This window comes from Pelobates fuscus, chromosome 4, assembly GCF_036172605.1.
Source record: "Pelobates fuscus isolate aPelFus1 chromosome 4, aPelFus1.pri, whole genome shotgun sequence".
Classification (NCBI taxonomy): Eukaryota; Metazoa; Chordata; class Amphibia; order Anura; family Pelobatidae; genus Pelobates; species Pelobates fuscus.
In genome coordinates this window covers 353,461,740-353,481,276 of record NC_086320.1, presented here as the reverse complement: position 1 = coordinate 353,481,276, position 19,537 = coordinate 353,461,740, and the positions used below count along the sequence as shown (strand labels likewise).

Below are 19,537 nucleotides of genomic sequence, written 5' to 3'. Positions count from 1 at the left end.
TTGTGGGCAATACTTGCACTGTGTTCAAGCAAAGGTAGCTCACTGACATTTTTAAAGCGATATGAAAAACAGACTTTATTAGACTGTATGAAAATCTGACAATGAAAAGCCATTGTAATCCACCTTCCAATCCATTTTGTACTCTGAGGGTTAAACCCTCATTTTCCTGTTGGAATGTAAGCATTTGAGCCCCCCCAACTTGTTTCATCTCTAATTGAGGATTCAAGATAAACAGATCGAATTTGTACTGAAGGTAGGATGAATAGGCCAAGTAACAGATTTTCACTGCTTCAAAAACACATTCTACTTTTCAGATACGTGTGTTTTCCTAGAGGTGATTCAACCCTTTGGTAGAGATGCAGTCAGTGTAAAAATGCTGCATTGCTTGGAAGCTTTTCAAAAAACATGCTGCTTTTTATTTCCTACAAGAGAACAAGAGGGCCGCTGCTTTAAGTGTGTGGTTCTCGTTGAATAGCAACAATTTTGTGGTTTTGGAGACTGCCTTTCTAGAAGTAAGAAATAATTGGTTTCCTTTCTTGGAAAAATAACAGTACTTCTTGTGGTCATTGTATTTCAACGAGTTCTGTTCGTTTCTGCACTAACCAGTGTCCAGCAATATAAAAAAAAAAACATTTATGAGAGATGGGCGCAGCTTGCATGTTCGCTTTGTGGCTGGTCAGATTAGCCATACATAGTTCTAAGTTAGGAGTATAGGAGTATACATAGTTGTGTATGTAGGTATATATGCATATAGGTATACATAGTTGTGTATGTCGTTATATATGCATATAAGTATAGGTATACATAGTTGTGTATGTAGGTATATATGCATATAGGTATACATAGTTGTGTATATATGCATATAGGCATACATGTAGGTGTGTATATATGTCATAGACAAACATATTGCAGTCCTCAATACCAGCTTTACTTCTCAGAGTTCTCGTTTTCATGTTGTTTGTCCCTGTTTAAGTCTTCTAATTACACAAGATTTACACAATGACAGTAACATTCTGTTCACACAATTTCACATGACAATCTGTATTTCTGTTTTCAATAGAACTTACCGCTACTTGGGTTTCTGGCCAGTTAGTTGCTGGTTTTGGATTTTGGATTTTGAATAATTTACCATTGTTTGCCTGGGTTTGGTCATCCCTATCCCAGCTTCTGGAAATCACTTTAAGGCTTATTGACCAAAGTGAGAATTGTCAAAGATTCTAAATGAATTTAAATTTTAAGACCAGAAAACTTAACTTTATGTACCTGTTTCTTTTTTAAATTTGATATTAATCTTCAATTCCCTAAAATTCTCGCTGTAAAAAATACGCCCCATGCTGTGGTATTTTTCAGACACACAGCTGTATTTTCCAAATCGTGATTTTTTTTTTTTTTAGGAAATAATTATGAAATTACTACATTCATGCTAATTGTGAAATAGAAAAAAAATAATAGTTTTCATATACTTTATAATACATATAGCAAATTAATTTTCAATTCACCACGGTGTCATTTTTAGTGAGCAAATCCATTGTTAGTCCAGTGTTCTGACATGTGTTACACACGTTTCACATGTTGAAGTGACTTGTGTTCCAGGTCGAGTCTTTGCTTTGAAAGTTTTGAAAGTAGTTTGCTAACGATAAGCAGCCTTTATAAATACACATAATGATAATCTATTTATAAATTCACAGATGTTTTTAAAAACATGGAGAGTCACAAAATGGCTTTTCATACGGTGTCCCAAAGTTGTGATTGGTAATGTGCATTCAGTGTCCATCTTAATACTGTGTGGCACCGACCTTTACCTCAGGAAACCTTCCTTAGAGATTCAGGTAATGGTGGTATAACATTACAGAGTTGCCACATATTTTTTTTTCCCCTGCACATTCCACCACATTTGAAAATGCTCTCTTGGATTGAAATATGGTGACGAGTAGGCTATTTGAGTTTATTTACTAAACTCATTTTCAAGTTGGTGGAACCAACTCGTGTAATTTGTGACATGAAGAATTATTTCTCCATTTGGAAGTATCATTCTCAGGAGAGCGAACTGAAACTCCTAAGGAAGAACTTCCAACTCTCCTTCCATTTGCCGTGGAGCTGGGCATGGCAGACTTCCAGGTAAGTTGTCAAACGGATACTGAATAGTTTGACTACTTACACTGGGGTATCTCCTGGACCATTTAGATGCTTATTATAGAGAATAAATAATCAGCAAACACACTGCTTCTTTATAAGAATCACTGGCCCCATTTGGTGTCATCATGCGGTGCATGGTAACGCTGAACGTGGAGGAACACCAGGAGGAAGTGCCTCTAGTCTAGCGTTTGTCTGACAGCCAAAAGATACATGTTTTGGTGAAATGTAAACATTACCATTTTTCAGTCATCATTAAGATGTAGTGGTTTTGGAATTTCGACTTGAAGATCATGATTGCAAATTATAGCAACTGTTCTTATTAAACAAATATAAAAACGCAATGTACATTACAGAAACATGTTTCCCCCTGTGGTTTTCTGAAGGTCCATGTTCTTGATTTGCGATGTACCTCCTTTATACTGCAGCAAAGTCTAGTACTGTAACTGTTGTGTTATAGGGTAGTGGAATTCCAGGGAATATGATTTACAATTATAGCCAAAGCGTTGGTGCACTTAGCATTTCAGAAGAGTTCTGATTAATATTGGGGCTTAAATCTGGTCTTATTTTATCAGTCGGTCATTATGGGCAACCAGACTATAAAAATATCAAGTCAATAGTTCAGCAGCTTACACTTAAGATCAGTAAAATGGCCCACCTTGTTTCCTATAAATAGATGGCACTGTTTATTGGTTAGCTGCAGTCTAATGGGCTATTGGAAATGTCCAGACCTGTGTTTAACCTCTGCTTGAAACAACATACAGACTTCATGAAAGAGCAGCATACCCAAACTGGGACCACACTGTCAGCGATGTTAAAGTATGTCTACTTTATCAACTGTAAGAAATAGAATAAAACGTGCAAGGGAAATTGCTAATACTTGTTTGATTTAAATACCCCATTTGTTTTACTTTTGTTAGGAGATTTAAAGGGACACTATAGTCACCTGAACAACTTTAGCTTAATGAAGCAGTTTTGGTGTATAGAACGTGCTCCTGCAGCCTCACTGCTCAATCCTCTGCCATTTAGGAGTTAAATCCCTTTGTTTATGAATCCTAGTCACACCTCCCTGCATGTGACTTGCACAGCCTTCCATAAACACTTCCTGTAAAGAGCGCCCTATTTAGGCTTTCTTTATTGCAAGTTCTGTTTAATTAAGACTTTCTTACCCCCTGCTATGTTAATAGCTTGCTAGACCCTGCAAGAGCCTCCTGTATGTGATTAAAGTTCAATTTAGAGATTGAGATACAATTATTTAAGGTAAATTACATCTGTTTGAAAGTGAAACCAGTTTTTTTTTCCATGCAGGCTCTGTCAATCATAGCCAGGGGAGGTGTGGCTAGGGCTGCATAAACAGAAACAAAGTGATTTAACTCTTAAATGACAGTGAATTGAGCAGTGAAATTGCAGGGGAATGATCTATACACTAAAACTGCTTTATTTAGCTAAAGTAATTTAGGTGACTATAGTGTTCCTTTAACTTAGTGGGTTTTGGTAATTTTTTTTTCAATTTATTAAAATGTGAAATGACTAATCCATTAAATGTTATTCTCCCCTCTCATAAAGCCAGTTTGACATGCAAAATGTGTTCAGATGTGACAGACATCATTCAGGCTAACCATTACCTTATGTTAAGGAACACTCCAGGCAGGATAATAACTTCATGGGAATTAAGTTGTTACGGTGCCACAAGGTCCCTAGCGACTGCAATTTGTTACAGGAAGTCTAAAGGCACCCAGACCAATTAACTCAATTAAGTAGTCTGGGTGACATGACGTTTCATTACAGGGTTAGCATACCTCTAGTGACTGTCAGGAAGACTTGGTTATAGCACAGCCGACTCTCATTGAGAGCATTTGACTGTCACAGCTTGCCATTTTTCTAGTTTGCTTCTCATATGCCCTCACCTTCCAATGATTCCCTATAGAGACGCTTTGGATTGGCTGTGATCACTGAGACTTTTGATCTCAAACCTGATGCAAGCCTCGGACAAAAGCAGGATGAGATGGGCAGGGCTAAACTTCGCAGGATTTAACACTGGGATTATAATTATTATTTATATGTAAATATTTAATTTCCAGTTCAATAGTTCAAAATAGTGGACCTTAATCTTTTTTTCTTCCTCACTGAAAGTGTTTGGGTGGAGAGGGCTAAACAATAAATCACACAGATCTTGGGCCTAAGAGCTAATGTTATCTTGAAAAAAAGCATACTACTTTGAATATATATATATATATATATTTCTCTCATAAATCTTTCACCTTATCATTTCTAATTTCTCATGACGTGCATTGCTAGTTATATATATATATATATATATATATATATATATATATATATATATATATATATATATATATATATATATATATATATATAAACTAAAATGTATGTAATATATATTAGAACTGTCCTCAATGTTATTTATAATTACATTGTGTATAGTTTCTGTACATATTATTTTGTTATACATATAAGTACTCTGCTAAAGACAATGCAGGTATCTAAGAGCTTGAGGATGCATTTACAAATGGTGAAATCATGAGCAAGCACAAAATGCTTTGATCAATGAGGATTAAATAAAATCTAGATAGGAATAGAATATAAAAAGCAGTTTCCATGGGTGTGCTATGCGTTCTAACATTATTACTTGTGTCGGCACCAATTGTCCTCTTGTGGCATATTTTGTTTTGGCATAACTTGGAAACTGGTTTGGATGAAGTAGATCTGAAACATGTTATTGTTAAACGGTTGCACTGATAGGTATGTTTACTCCTTCACGGTTTGAGTTGTCGTAGAGGAGCTGCAGTTTTGTTTTTAGACTTTGTATTATGGTTTTAACAAATCTTAATAATTTACATCTGATAGTCCCTGTCTTCCAAAATTGAATATAAATAGATTTTGTAATAAAAATGATGTTCGCTGCATTCATTTCTGGTTGCCCGTTACCTTTCTGACCACTAGATGTCACAAGTACTATAGGAGCCTGAGAGGTTACTAAGGGCCTGGTGGAAATTCAACAATGTATCACTGCATTTAACATATCACTGTTTCCACATAGTATATGCCAAAAAAATCTGATACAGTGTGATATATAGAAGCAAGGAACAACTGGAATAATGAAATTTCAAAAAGAAGTCGTTTTAAAGGCTGGTTGTAACAATTCTGTTGGGTATTGTAAATGCCTCAGGTGCACTTGATACTGCCGTTACGTTCCTGGCTTGAAGTTGCACTTTTTATGGAAAGATGGATTGAACTTCAATTTAAGAATATTCGGTAATCCCTCTCAGGACATACTGTAACAGCTGGTATTTCTGTGCTGCAGCAAATCGATTCCATACAGCAGTCAGTAATACCTCGCACTGGCTTCTGACACAAAATTCCAAAGGGAGCGTGGGTAATACGACCAATATAACAGCATCATCAGAGCAAAAATGTAGCTTCGTTTGGAGGCTTCAAAAATAATAATAAAAAAAAATAAACCACACATTGCTAGTTAGCATTTCATCGGGTTACACACACACACTCACACTCACTAAAGGCTTCACAATTAAGCTGTGGCTAGGTGTCCTCAGTGCGGGGTAAAACATGGGTACCACAGCAGGCAGGTTTCTTAATACTCAAACAAGAGCCTCTGCGGGCAGCGTTTTAGACAGAGCTCCACTTAGATATGATGTTCTAAACTAGATCCCAATCACAGCTCCCTGCGCTACTACTGGACACCAGAGATACTCCATTCTGTAAGCAAGTAGGAAGGGACGTCATGAGAAATTAGAAATAAGGTGAAAGATTTATGAGAGAAAAACGATGGGGAACACTAAAGGAGAGTGGGACACTACAATGAGAGAATGAGAACATCAAGGAAAATAATGACACTGAGAAGAGGTGCACTGTAAGGAGAGGTTGTCACAGAAAGAAGGGACAACACTATAGGGAGGGAAGAGGAACTTTGAATGAGAAAAGCTTGCAACGTATGGAGAACATGGAACACTGAAATAGAAACAAGAGAATGGGGCACTGGTAAAGGCATTGGTGGAGGTTACATAGAGTCGACGACGACGTGGCATGGATGAGGATAGGAAAAGGCAATGGGAGAGGTGGTGTGACATGGATGAGAATAAGAATGTGCGTGAAAGCAATGGGAAAGGAGGCATAAACAAGTGGCATATAGATTGGAAAGTTGCTTTGGACTAGGTAGAAAGTTACATGGAAAGGATAAAAGGGTGCTTACATCACCCTGCATCTCCCACATGTACAACACTGCATTCACTCGCTCACACTTCTTTCAAATACACCCCATGTATTCACACAAATACACCACTGCATTGAAACACAGATTTGTTATATAGTTTTACATTTCTTATTGTGTTCTCCTGATTTGGTATTTGTGGTACCTGTGTGCAAAAATGTACATTTAATACATACGCAGCTATACTATATTTATAATAATTATGTTCAGTATCTGTGTAGTAGTATTTGCTTGTAAACCGGACTCATGGAGGTCTTTGATCATATACCGTAGTTATTTTCCAAGGAAAATGAATGTTTTATTTTCCTGTCTGTGTCTGGTTTCATATAATCCTTTATTTGATTTTGAGTAATTGATATGAATTGGAAGCTTGCCAGCTATATGGTTAACCATAAATTATAAAGCTCAAACTGACAACAGATAAATATGGTGCCCTTTGTATTGCCTCCCCTGCCCGTCTGTAAGGGCAACTCACATTCTCATAGAAGTACTACGAACCAAAGGGGTTGGTTTTATTCACTAAGCAGTGATTTACAAGCCAAATTAAAAATCTAGTCCAAAATAGCTGTTTTGGGAAAAATGCAAATAGCCTCAGCTTACCTGAGGTGAGGGCGGGTACTGGTCACCACCTCCCAGAGAGCTTGGATCTTTCGGCTCTGAGCTAGCCTTGCTGTGCAGAGCTTAGCTCATTGACTGCGAGTACTCAGCTGACACAGTCTCCTGGATTCGAACCTGAGCTAGGTTTTAACACGGTTTGTAAATGCTTTGACTATATACCCTGGGAAGGCACCAAAGCACTTCTGCCACCATAACCACTACAGTATTATGTAGTTATGGTGCTTGATGCTTTCCTTTCAAGTACACGTCGTGTACAGCATCTTGCAGAGTATAACATTTCTTCTTTTTATTTAGCTGGCTATGACTAACACATTTGCTTAAGATGTTTTATTTTTAGATTTAGATAAACCTTAGGAACTACAGAAATGACAACACGATGGGGCTAGGCATTGTTTACATATGTTACATATTCCCAGAAAACAAACTTCAAATCAACAGAACATTTAAGTTTTAATATATAATATATTTTATATTGCATACAGCTCAGAATAGACCCTATCATGCCCTTTATATAAATAACTGTATACCCACAACTTCCAGGACATGGCAAAGTATCAGGGAGCTATACAGATCTCTAGAATCATGCATGCAGAGGACCGATTAATTTTACTACTAGGCCTGTCTATGTGTCAAGACTGAGGGCTGTCTTTTATGTGCAAGTTTCCCATGTAGTAGTTGTAGTAGTAGTAATACAGAAACGGTTGGTTGATCAGGACTCTACACATGTAGTGCGCAAAACCTCTCTGAGTTGTGCAGTGAGGGAAAAAAGTATTTGACCGCCTTCTGATTTTGAACGTTTGCCCACTGATAAAGAAATGATCAGTCCATAATTTCAATGGTAGGTGTATTTTAACAGTGAGAGACAGAATAACAAAACAAAAAAATCCAGAAAAACGCAGATCAAAAAAGTTATAAATTGATTTGCATGTCAATGAGTGAAATAAGTATTGATTCCCTATCAATAAACAACATTTCTGGCTCCGTCTTTTATATAGGTAACAAGCTGAGATAAAGAGCACTCTCTTAAAGGGGGACTGCTCCTAATCTTAGCTTGTTATCAGTATAAAAGACACCTGTCCACAGAAGCAATCAATCAGATTCTAAACTCTCCACCATGGTCAAGACCAAATAGCTGTCCAAGGATGTCAGGGACAAGATTGTAGACCTACACAAGGCTGGAATGGGCTACAAGACCATCGCCAAGCAGCTTGGTGAGAAGGTGACAACAGTTAATGCGATTATTTGCAAATGGAAGAAACATAAAATAGCTGTCAGTCTCCCACGGTCTGGTGCTCCATGCAAGATCTCACCTTGTGGAGTTTCAATGATCATGAGAACGGTGAAGAATCAGCCCAGAACTACATGGGATGATCTTGTTAATGATCTGAAGGCAGCTGGGACCATAGTCACCAAGCATCAAAGGGACGATGGATGTGGCCATGTACCGTCCATCAAATCTTAGGTGAGAATGTTCTTCCCTCAGCCAGGGCATTGAAAATGGGTTGTGGATGGGTATTCCTGTCACGGTTCTCACTGTGCCATCCAAACAGCCAGGCGTGGTCGCCCCACAGGTGCCAGAAAGGGGATTTGAACCTGGGTACTTCTGCATCCTAAGCCTGCATTCCTCTGAGCCACTGCAGTACTTGTGGATCTAGCCTTGTTTATCTGCCATTGCCTGCAGCACTAGGGTGCTGGACTTCACCAGTGGCTCCTACCTGTCAATCTAAGTCCACCTAAGGCAGATGGATCATTATCCCAGGTATATAAAACCGACTCTCCCTGAGGGCAGTGTCAGTTTGTTGTTTCATGTTTCCTATTGCTTAAGACTGACTTGACTTATGACCCCTGCTTGTGGTATCTGCGTTGTTGCCTGTTTGCCGCATGTCCTGGCCTTTTTGATAGTGTGCCTGACTACTCTTCTGCAAGGGTGAGCATGCATCTCTGCACTTTGGACTCAAACCAAGGTAAGCCGTGTCAATTCCAGCATGACAATGACCAAAAACACACAGCCAAGGCAACAAAGGAGTGGCTCAAGAAGAAGCACATTAAGGTCCTGGAGTGGCCTAGCCAGTCTCCAGACTTTAATCCCATAGAAAATTTGTGGAGGGAGCTGAAGGTTCGAGTTGCCAAATGTCAGCCTCGAAAACCTTAATAACTTGGAGAGGATCTGCAAAAAGGAGTGGGACAAAATCCCTCCTGAGATGTGTGCTAACCTGGTGGCCAACTACAAGAAACGTCTGACCTCTGTGATTGCCAATAAGGGTTTTGCCTCCCAAGTACTAAGTCAAAGGGGTCAAATACTTATTTCACTCATTAACATGCAAATCAATTTTTTACTTTTTTGACATGCGTTTTTGTGGATTTTTTTTTTATTTTTTTATTCTGTCTCTCACTATTAAAATACATGTACCATTATAATTATAGACTGATTATTTCTTTGTCAGTGGGCAAACGTTCAAAACCAGCAGGGGATCAAATACTTTTTTCCCTCACTGTACAAATCATTCTCTTTGTCAGCTCTTCTTTCTTCGATGCCTCAGAGCAATATGGCACATCTGGCCAATCTGGGACACTTGGATTTGAACAGGTTCTAAGAATTTGTATTCACATTCCAATTAATATTTCTTTCTTGTTGCATTGTGTTATAAAGTAGAAGTCTGTGAAAGCACGTTATCATGACATTAATCAGACTTTCCGAAGTGTAAATAATAATTTGAAACTTGAAGAAAGCATTTCGACCTTTGATTGTATGTTTTTCCCATGTTATTTATCATTTCTACGAATGCAGTGACAGTGAAATAAAAGCAGGCCCTGTTTCCATGATTAAGATTGCGGCATGGAATAAGAACTTGCTAGCAGCACAATCTTGCTCCATTTGTACAGTGTGTCCTTGGCGAACACTGTGTTTTGCTGGAGAGGCCTTGGGCTCGACTTTAATCTTCATGTTCTTTAGACCTGACAAAATACAGAAACCTTTGTCACCCATCAATGGTTACCACCAGCTCTCTAATGTCGAAATACAGTTTTTCCTCAAAGCTGAGTAATTGCATTGTCACTAGCAGAGAAAAACAGTGAGCTTTTAAATAAGAATATTTGGGGAATTGCAAGCATGAATCATCTCCTCTGTCAAAGTCCATGTGGTTATATTCTTGTTGTGTGGCCAAGAAAACTACTCAGAGAGTTTCCCCAAGTTCTATCCTCCATTCTTACTAAACATATAACACAAATTAAAAAAATAATAATACATACACATGTAGGGCTGCACTCACCTGAACATGCATACAACATACAAAATCCAGCACACTCACTCATTAACCCCTTAACGACCGCGGACGTACCAGGTACGTCCGACAAAAACTGTCCGTTAACGACCATGGACGTACCTGATACGTCCGCGGCTATTTTGAGCGCTGGAAGCGATCGTGACCGCTTTCAGCCGCTCTGATGGTATTCCACAATGCCTTGATATCGAGGCATCGTGGAATACCCCCCTACACTGCCGTGCCCTTAGGTGATCGTCCCCCTCCCGGAGCACTCCCTTCCGGGTTTGCCGCACGTGGCGCCCGGCAGTGAAGGGAGAGCATCTGAAGCCATCCGCTGGCTTCAGATGCTCTTACTGTTACTGAGTGCCTCGAGGGGTCGGTAACGGTTGTAAAAATAAGTGTATATATATATTTTAAAAAAAGAAAAGAAAATTAAATTAAAAAAAAAAAAAAGTTTCCCCGAACATAGACAACAAATGCACCAGAGCAGGGAATCCCTTAACTCCTCACTTACCGACCGATTTGTTCTATGACCAGGTCATAGAAAGGCAACCCAGTCGATAAGTGAGGATTGTCTATATTATATATGTGTAATATATTATAAAATAATTAAATCATTTTATAATATATTATTCATATATAATGCATCTATACGATTTAATTATAAGTGTACTTTGATATATATCTCAAAATACACTTATGATGAAATCATAGATGCATTATATATGTATAATATATTATAACATGATTTAATTACAGGCCCCATGGTGTCCCGGAAAGCAAAACCATAGACTGTGCAGAAATGCATACGTAAATATTAACAGTGTGGATCAAGGCGTATCGTCTATCGTCACTCATCAAATATGCCACATCGAAGGTAATACTTGTTTGTGGCATTATGATAATCAAATTGAGGAAATATTACCGCTACATAACTGTAAAATAGTTATATGTATTACTTTACATAAATATATTGTATTACTTTATAGAGTTTTGTGTCATCTGCAAACACTGAAACATGACTCTCAGTGCTTTTTTGCAAGATCATTTATAAACCTGTTAAATAGAAGGGGTCCCAGAACAGAACCCCCGAGGAACACCACTTGCCACCTCTGTCTAGCTTAAAAATATACCATTAATGACAACTCTTTGTACTCTATTTTTAAGCCATTGTTCTACCCAAGAACAAGCATTTTCATCTAGACCGATTTTTTTGAGTTTGAACACTAATCTATTGTGTGGAACTGTATCAAATGCCTGTATTAAAAAATCCCCCCCCCTTTTATGCCGTGCAAAGTATTTTGTTGTATGCACATGGGAAAGAATATGGGATATAGAAATCTGGCTTTTTAGTATTTTCCTTATTATATAATCTGCTGTTGTATGCCTTGATCACTGTGTTGATGATAGAATTGTGTGCATGCGCAGATGTGTCACTGCAGTGAGGGTTTTCACAGGAAAAAAGTTAGCTTGAGGGCTGTTTCTAGAACATGCGCTTCTCAGCAGTGGTGCTGCTGTAATGCCCAAAATATATACAAAATACAGATTTAGGGAACAGTGCACAAACAAAACAATAAAGTTTCAAATCTTACAAATATGGGGATTGAGATCGCCATATGGAAATTTCATGTTAAGCCCACCACTTTATCACAGAACCCAAATCCTACAATAATTTTAACATGGGAGATAAACATGCTTACTGCAATACTTACTGCTTAAACGGCTTTTATTGGTAAGCCTCAAATCTATACTTTCCTGTTGTCACCTCTAAAAAGGCAGCTGGAGTGGAAGGACGCGTGAGGAATCTGGTCTGGATTCCAAATATAAACAGAGAAAAGGGTTTTTGGGGCATAGACTGCACTGCAGCAAGGGTTTTCAATGGGACTTACTGTGAATTGTATGGGCATCTAATAATACATATATGTACAGGTAATATGTTTCACAGTGCTACCTAGCTAAAAAGTATTATCAAACTTAAGTGATCTTCCAGTCCTCCTGGTCACCATTGATATGCATGTTAAAAAAAAATTCAGGTTATTAAAACAAAAACACACCTGTACGGTGGTGTATCCTGGTTTTGTGCTGCCCTAGGCATGCCAAAACTCAGGCGCCCCCCTTCATTCTACATGCAAAAAGAAGATCCAACCACCACTTTCCAGCAGTAATGGCAACATTTGGCACTACACCACGTTAGTTGCCTGGCTTACACAGGTCAGCAGCATTGCATGTATGACCTTGGTCATCTGACTTGCTTCCTGTGCAGGGGTTTGAAGTGGTGCCATATATATTTTTATATAATAATTAAACTGATGTCGTAAAGTGTCTCAAGAGATGTATAATTTCAATGTGAAAAAGAGAGTATACACACTAACCACGAATAATCGTAAGCTAAATTGAAAGGATCCCAGGTGTACCTCACTAACACCAAAAGTAATACAATGTGAAACAAAAAGTGGAAAACACCTTCAATTAGCGTACAATATTAAATACAACCTGGACAATGTATACAGAAGATCATCACTCTGGTTACATTGTCCAGGTTGTATTTAATATTGTACGCTAATTGAAGGTGTTTTCCACTTTTTGTTTCACAATGTATAATTTCAGCCTGGGCACTTTTGAGTTATTTTTACGCACAAGTTTGAAATAACCCAGTTGTGTTATATAGTGTTTTTGCTAGAGGGAATCAAAGTCTAAGCAGAATACTTGCTGTTAAATGGCGCAGAATGGATATGTGGTCCATAACAGTGAGTAGACCGTGTATCCAATTACAACCTGTTCTCTATATTAATGATTCAGCCTCACTAATAACAATCTACTGATGTAGGAGAAAAAAATTAAAATAGATTTAAAAAAATAAAATAAAAATAATGTCTTAAAGTTTATACTTTTGTAATACAGTTTAAATAAACAAACACTTAGGCCAGTTAATGAAACATTCACTTACATTGGTTCTGAGCGAGTAAACTTAGCATTTTCAAAAACCAGCTGTCTGCGTGGAGTGTTGCGCCTGTCAAATGGTGGCCCCTGCTCTGAACTACTAGAGATCTCGAGAGATCTCCCAAATTTTATTTTGGCAGCTCTGTTGTGTAGTCTGTTCATTTTCTACAGCTGCTGATGTCCAACTTTGAAACAGATTCCTTTTTTTTTTTTACTGAGAAATGTTTGGTTATCCCAACTTTCTGATGTTTCTTAAGCACTTTTAAAGTGGAACTGCCACCCTCTGAGACGAATCTACCTTCAAAATAATGAATACATACATCTATATTATGGTAGTGAGTTCTCTAAATCATCTATTAGTTAAAAGTAGGCCTTGGATTTTGTTTCTCATTAAAATGTGTTTTGGTACAGGAAAGGCTGGGAACAACTGATCTAAATTTTTATACCTTATTCCACCTGCTTTAATATAACTTGGCTGTCATTACTAAATTATATGACTGCGTCCCATCTTATTTCTCCTGTAACATCTTTCCTTCCCATTTTACAGTTCTGTCCCCTCCTATTACTTAGAAGAAAATGTGGCAATACTAATCATTACATACACTTCATAAAATAATAAAAAACAAAAAACAAAAAAACACACATTATTTGGACATTTGCTCTCTCTCTCTCTCTCTCTCTCTCTCTCTCTCTCTCTTGATATTTTACAGGTCTACAATGGCTTGAGAACAATACCTCAAAATAGATTAATTTATTTATCCTGAGTTTTCGGAATGCCATGTATGTCTGGTATTTTCATCTATTTTTGACTGTAATTGATCCCCTTTTATGAGAAGAACAAATGTTGTGTATTGGGTTTGTGTTGGTGCATCCATTTTACCCCAATGTCTTCACAGATAGGTTTTCTCAGATACTCACTGCGGCATATTTGCTGTGAATTGATAAATCCAGTTGTACGATACAGCAGTAAAAACGGCAGTTTGGTTTTGTCTTATCCCCTGTGTGCACCTGTGCCATTAAGGGTTTGTTTTTGTAAACGGAAAATACTTGGGACCTGCCCAGATTCAAAATCTGCTTGGCTTGTGTTTCATTTGGAGCAGTAGGCTTCAAATGAAGAAAATTAATCTATCAGGGATCACCTTTTCCGCTAACCATAGCGGTGTAAAGATTTTAGCTATTGCAAATAGAAACGTGATTGAACTCATGTTGCATTTGGGGTAGATTTTTATTTTTTTTAATTCTTTATTTTATTGTGCATAGCAAGAAACATACAATGGAGCAGGTAAAGCCACAACAGCAGTATCTGCCTTATCTGTCAACATATAGGAACAATTGCGTGGCAAGTTAGAACATAGCACATTTTGTAATTTTATATAACGAAGTTTCATCGAGGTGTAGATCAACTTGTCAGTTATGAGTGACTATTCATTAGGTACACAGCGTGGTTTTCTAACTGACTATGGCATATAGTTGAGGGTTACAAGCTTTTTAGAGTAAATGTCAACCAGGCGCGGTGCGCCATCGGCATCTTAATGCAAGAAATCGGCACAGAAGTGGCATTCACATTGAACATTAGCTTAAACATTAACAATGTCCTAATCATTAGCTTTAACTTTAGTTCTATCAGAGAGTGTGTGCAGTGGATTATCTTTAAGCGAAACAGGCTTACATTTAAATCAATTGCATTGAAGGTTAAGTTAACTACATGGCATGGCGGTTCGGAGAGGGTCATTTTGTGGTACCTATGCCATTATTATCTGGTAAGTGTAGCTTTGTGTGATGCATTTCAATCTAGTGTAGTAAGGTATATCAGGTAACGAGTGTACAGAACCCAACAAAATATGGTACATTTAGTGAGGCATATGCTTTGCCATTGTCGAGAGACAGTCTGATTAATTCCTCACCCCCTTCTTATAGCCAATCCAGAGTACCCATGAATGTCCAGGAAGAGAAGGGTCAGGAAGGTATGGATATGCGGTGTGTTGACAATCCATATTTGTGAGTGAGAGCCTTTCAGCGTCTGGTAGGGGTGACTGGGTCTCTGTCTGCAGCTTCTTCTGCTATCAGCCGACGCCGGTTCTGCTGGGCTTTGTGTGGGTCTCCTGGGTCAGTGTTCTCCCGCTCTTGCGCCGCGGAGGGGCTCCCCACCTATGACTTCCGCCGGTTTCAAGTCTCCCTGCTTTCAGGTAGTCGTTACGGCCGACACCGTATAGATGCAGGTGCGGGGTTGCGCTTTGCTGGGTGGGGGTTGCTGGGGCTGCCGAGGTGCTGGTGAGTCACGTGGGTTGGCGTGTCTCTCTCTGAGGCGTGGGAACGCACCCGCTGGGGCCCCGGGTACCTGGCGTTGTTGTTCTTCTGCATCGGCGCTGTCCGAGAGCCTTTCTGGGTGCGCGAGGGGCATTCCCGTTTAGGCATCGCCGGGTTGCTCGGCGGATCCAGGCTTCTACCTCTCTCATCGCCCTTCGGAATGTCCACTTCTGGGTATGTAGCTTGGCCCAGAGGCCGGTGCGCATCTGGTCATGGAATTCCCATGTATGCCGTGGAGGCTGAATTTGCATGCGGGTTGAGGATGGCTGAGTGTGAGCCGCCATCTTGCCTGGGCCTAGGCTGGCCCGTCTCGCTTTGGGAGCCACAGCTCGGTCATGCTTGGTTGCAGGGGTATTCGCCCCCGTCGAGGCCCGGGATATCCCCCGCCGGTCCAGAGGGGGGGGGGCAGCAGGACTATGCTGCGTTTAAGCTTTTGCGTCGGTCCCTCGGGCCTTGGATTCCGCTCAACTACAGGCCGCATGGTCGGCCCGGGCCATTCCGCTTCGCTTCGGTGCCGGACTGGTATCATTCTGATCCGCTTGATTTTGTGAGATGGATTCTGGTCACCGTGTGCTGCCAGCGTTGACGGGCCGGTCGGTTGTCGCTTGTTTGCGCTCAATGTTGCTGGAGCCCTAAGATTATGCGTCCGGCCATCTTGGCTGTCAGGCCCCGCCCCCCTGGGGTAGATTTTATAGCTACCCACATGTAGCTAAGCACAGCCGCCATGTTTTTCAGATCACATATCACTCATATAAATTGACTGTTAATGTACAGTAAGTGCAGCCCTTCAGAAAATAGATATCAAGTTATGAATCAACCATTATTACTGTCATTTAAAAACCTTTATTTTATTGTAAATATGGTGCTCACATCAAGCAGTTTAATTTTTATCTTAGCAGTTGTAACACTGTATGATTTTAGGTGTCCTCTCTGACTTCACATTAATGGTATTGTATCAAAAAAGTTGTGTTTTTAAAATATGATTCACATCTTTTAAAAAGTGTATTTTGATTTGGATCAGATATGTACTTTATCAGAACTATTGTCCCGGCATTATTTTTATTTTTTTATTGTTTTAAGATTGCGTAGTGTGTTAACAGTAGAAATAAAAATGGCCAACAGACAAGTCAATTTAACCCAGCCATTACATTTCTTTTCCTATTATTAACCTTGTCTTTTTGGTCTAATTGCACATAATAATTTCTTTTTAAACTTGATTTAAGTACCTGAACCAAAATCCGATGCTTTTCACTGCACACTTACTTAGAGTTGATAATTGGCTCCTTTATTTGCTGGTGATGTATCTTTCTATCAAGTGATCAAGTTACAAAATTCAGAACTCTCTGTTAAAATAGATTAACGTGCTAAGAAATATCATAATTTTCATAACCGTTTTCCAGACTCCTTTTTTGTACAAATGATGTTTCTGGTTTTTCCTAGGTGACAGCCTTTCACGTTGCATAAATCTTGGTTCACAATTGGACCTGAAGTTTTTCAACCGAAGCATACCGTTGCCTTCTGGCTGTGGATTTCTGCGGCAAAACGGCTGTGAAATCTTCTGCAATCATGCCAGCTCTATCGACAGGTGGAAGTGACACAGGTGAGCTAGATGGGCGGATTGTACCTGAAATCTGTACCTGTAAATCGCCTTCATATATTCTGAATGAAGTGTCTTGTTCAAATACATATTCCCACAATATAATGTACAATCTAAAGTCTAGTATCATTTATAATCGGAATCAAGCAATAAAAATAAATAAAAATTCATAACCCACCATGGGACCGCTGTGACCGCTAATCAGCAGATGCCTGCCTGGAACACATATCAACTGGCTGTAATATAAGCAGCAGGTTTAGCAGATGGTATACAATGGTAAAATTAAGCATCAAAATGCTTTTAGTGAAATAAAATGGGGGAGTCTAACTGCCCCCCAAATACTTCAGTAAATTTACCTCAAATGAATACATGCATGAATTTAATTATGCATTTCTTTATTTGGTGTATCTAAAGAAAGCTGCATATCTCTTGTCTGCAGCCTTAACAAGACCTCCCCTTCTAACCACGCACAGACTCTCTGTGGCTATCCAATCATAGACTTCCCAAAACAGCTCTATGAGAAGTTTTTGCAAGGCAGTTTCTCTGGGATTTGCTTGCCCCTTAAGTTTAGATCCACTTAGACAACTAATAGAAAGTAATAAAGGGTTGGTCGTCTGATTGGCAGTCAGGAGTTTAACAATATTAATGTATAAAAATGACAATTTCTATTACAAAGTTCTGGACTAAAGCATCTGCCAACTCATGGACAGTCTGTCCATGATGCAATGTGACGTTGGTGTATGGAGCGAGACATGATGTCCCAGATGTGCTCAATTGGATTCAGGGCTGGGAAAAAGGCAGGCCAGTCCATAGCATCAATGCCTTCGTCTTGCAGGAACTGCTGACACACTACAGCCACATGAGGTCTAGCATTGTCTTGCATTAGGAGGAACCCTGGGCCAACCGTACCAGTATATGGACTCACAAGGGGGGTCTGAGGATCTCATCTCTGTACCTAATGGCAGTCAGGCTACCTCTGGCGAGCACATGGAGTGCTGTGCGGCCCCCCAAAGAAATGCCACCCCAAACCATTGCTGACCCACTGCCAAACCGGTCATGCTGGAGGATGTTGCAGGCAGCAGAACGTTCTCCACGGAATCTCCAGACTCTGTCACGTCTGTCACATGTGCTCAGTGTGAACCTGCTTTCATCAGTGAAGAGCACAGGGCGCCAGTGGCGGATTTGCCAATATTGGTGTTCTCTGGCAAATGCCAAACGTCCTGCACGGTGTTGGGCTGTAAGGACAACCCCCACCTGTGGACGTCGGGCCCTCATACCACCCTCATGGAGTCTGTTTCTGACCGTTTGAGCAGACACACATTTGTGGCCTGCTGGTGGTCATTTTGCAGGGCTCTGGCAGGGCTCCTCCTATTCCTCCTTGCACAAAGGCGGAGGTAACGGTCCTGCTGCTGGGTTGTTGCCCTCCTACGGCCTCCTCCACGTCTCCTGATGTACTGGCCAGTCTCCTGGTAGCGCCTCCATGCTCTGGACACTACGCTGACAGACACAGCAAGCCTTCTTGCCACAGCTCACATTGATGTGCCATCCTGGATGAGCTGCACTACCTGAGCCACTTGTGTGGGTTGTAGACTCAGTCTCATGCTACCACTAGAATGAAAGCACCGCCAGCATTCAAAAGTGACCAAAACATCAGCCAGGAAGCATAGGAACTGAGAAGTGGTCTGTGGTCACCACCTACAGAACCATTCCTTTATTGGGGATGTCTTGCTAATTGCCTATAATTTCCACCTGTTGTCTATCCCATTTACACAACAGCATGTGAAATTGATTGTCACTCAGTGTTGCTTCCTAAGTGGACAGTTTGATTTCACAGAAGTGTTATTGACTTGGAGTTACATTGTGTTGTTTAAGTGTTCCCTTTATTTTTTGGAGCTGTGTATTTTTTTTTAACTATACAGTCTAGGGCGCGGTCTCCTCCTCTCTTTTTTCCCCTATACTATACACTAACAAGGTTGTGAATCCTTGTACTGGATACTGCTGCCCAATAACATCTTAAGTTTATTACTATAGTGATCGGCTAATTCTTGTTTCTTATGTAGTTGATAGTCTGTTGTCTATAGTCTTAGGATCAACCACTGCTTCTTTGTCAAACTGTTTTATACAGCCTCTCCTTGACCTCATTACTAATACATAATTATCATTGTCGATATACATTACTAGTGCCGATTTTGTCCATTCTGGATGTTAGTGATTGGCTGAGAACGCCAGACGTGGGGGTTAGGCTAACACTCTTGGCCTTTGGCAATGAACTTTGTTACTGTATCCAGAGACTATTGAGCTATAGTGGTTATGTTGATTAGTTTCCCTTTAATACTTTTTGAGCTGTAGTGGTTATATTGATTAGTGTCCCTTTAATAATTATTGAGCTGTAGTGGTTATATTGATTAGTGTCCCTTTAATACTTATTGA

At 39.7% G+C, this 19,537-nt stretch overlaps 1 protein-coding gene across 2 annotated transcripts in view; it reads left to right on the top strand.

Moving 5' to 3' along the window:
• MPP7 (MAGUK p55 scaffold protein 7) overlaps positions 1-19,537 on the top strand; it is a 305,267-nt gene that overhangs the window by 91,649 nt on the left and 194,081 nt on the right. For both annotated transcript variants that reach the window (XM_063452598.1, XM_063452599.1), the window contains exon 3: positions 16,951-17,110. In XM_063452598.1, the coding sequence (XP_063308668.1) occupies positions 17,077-17,110 (34 nt within the window). In that variant the 5' untranslated portion in view covers positions 16,951-17,076. The remainder of the gene's footprint in view (positions 1-16,950; positions 17,111-19,537) is intronic.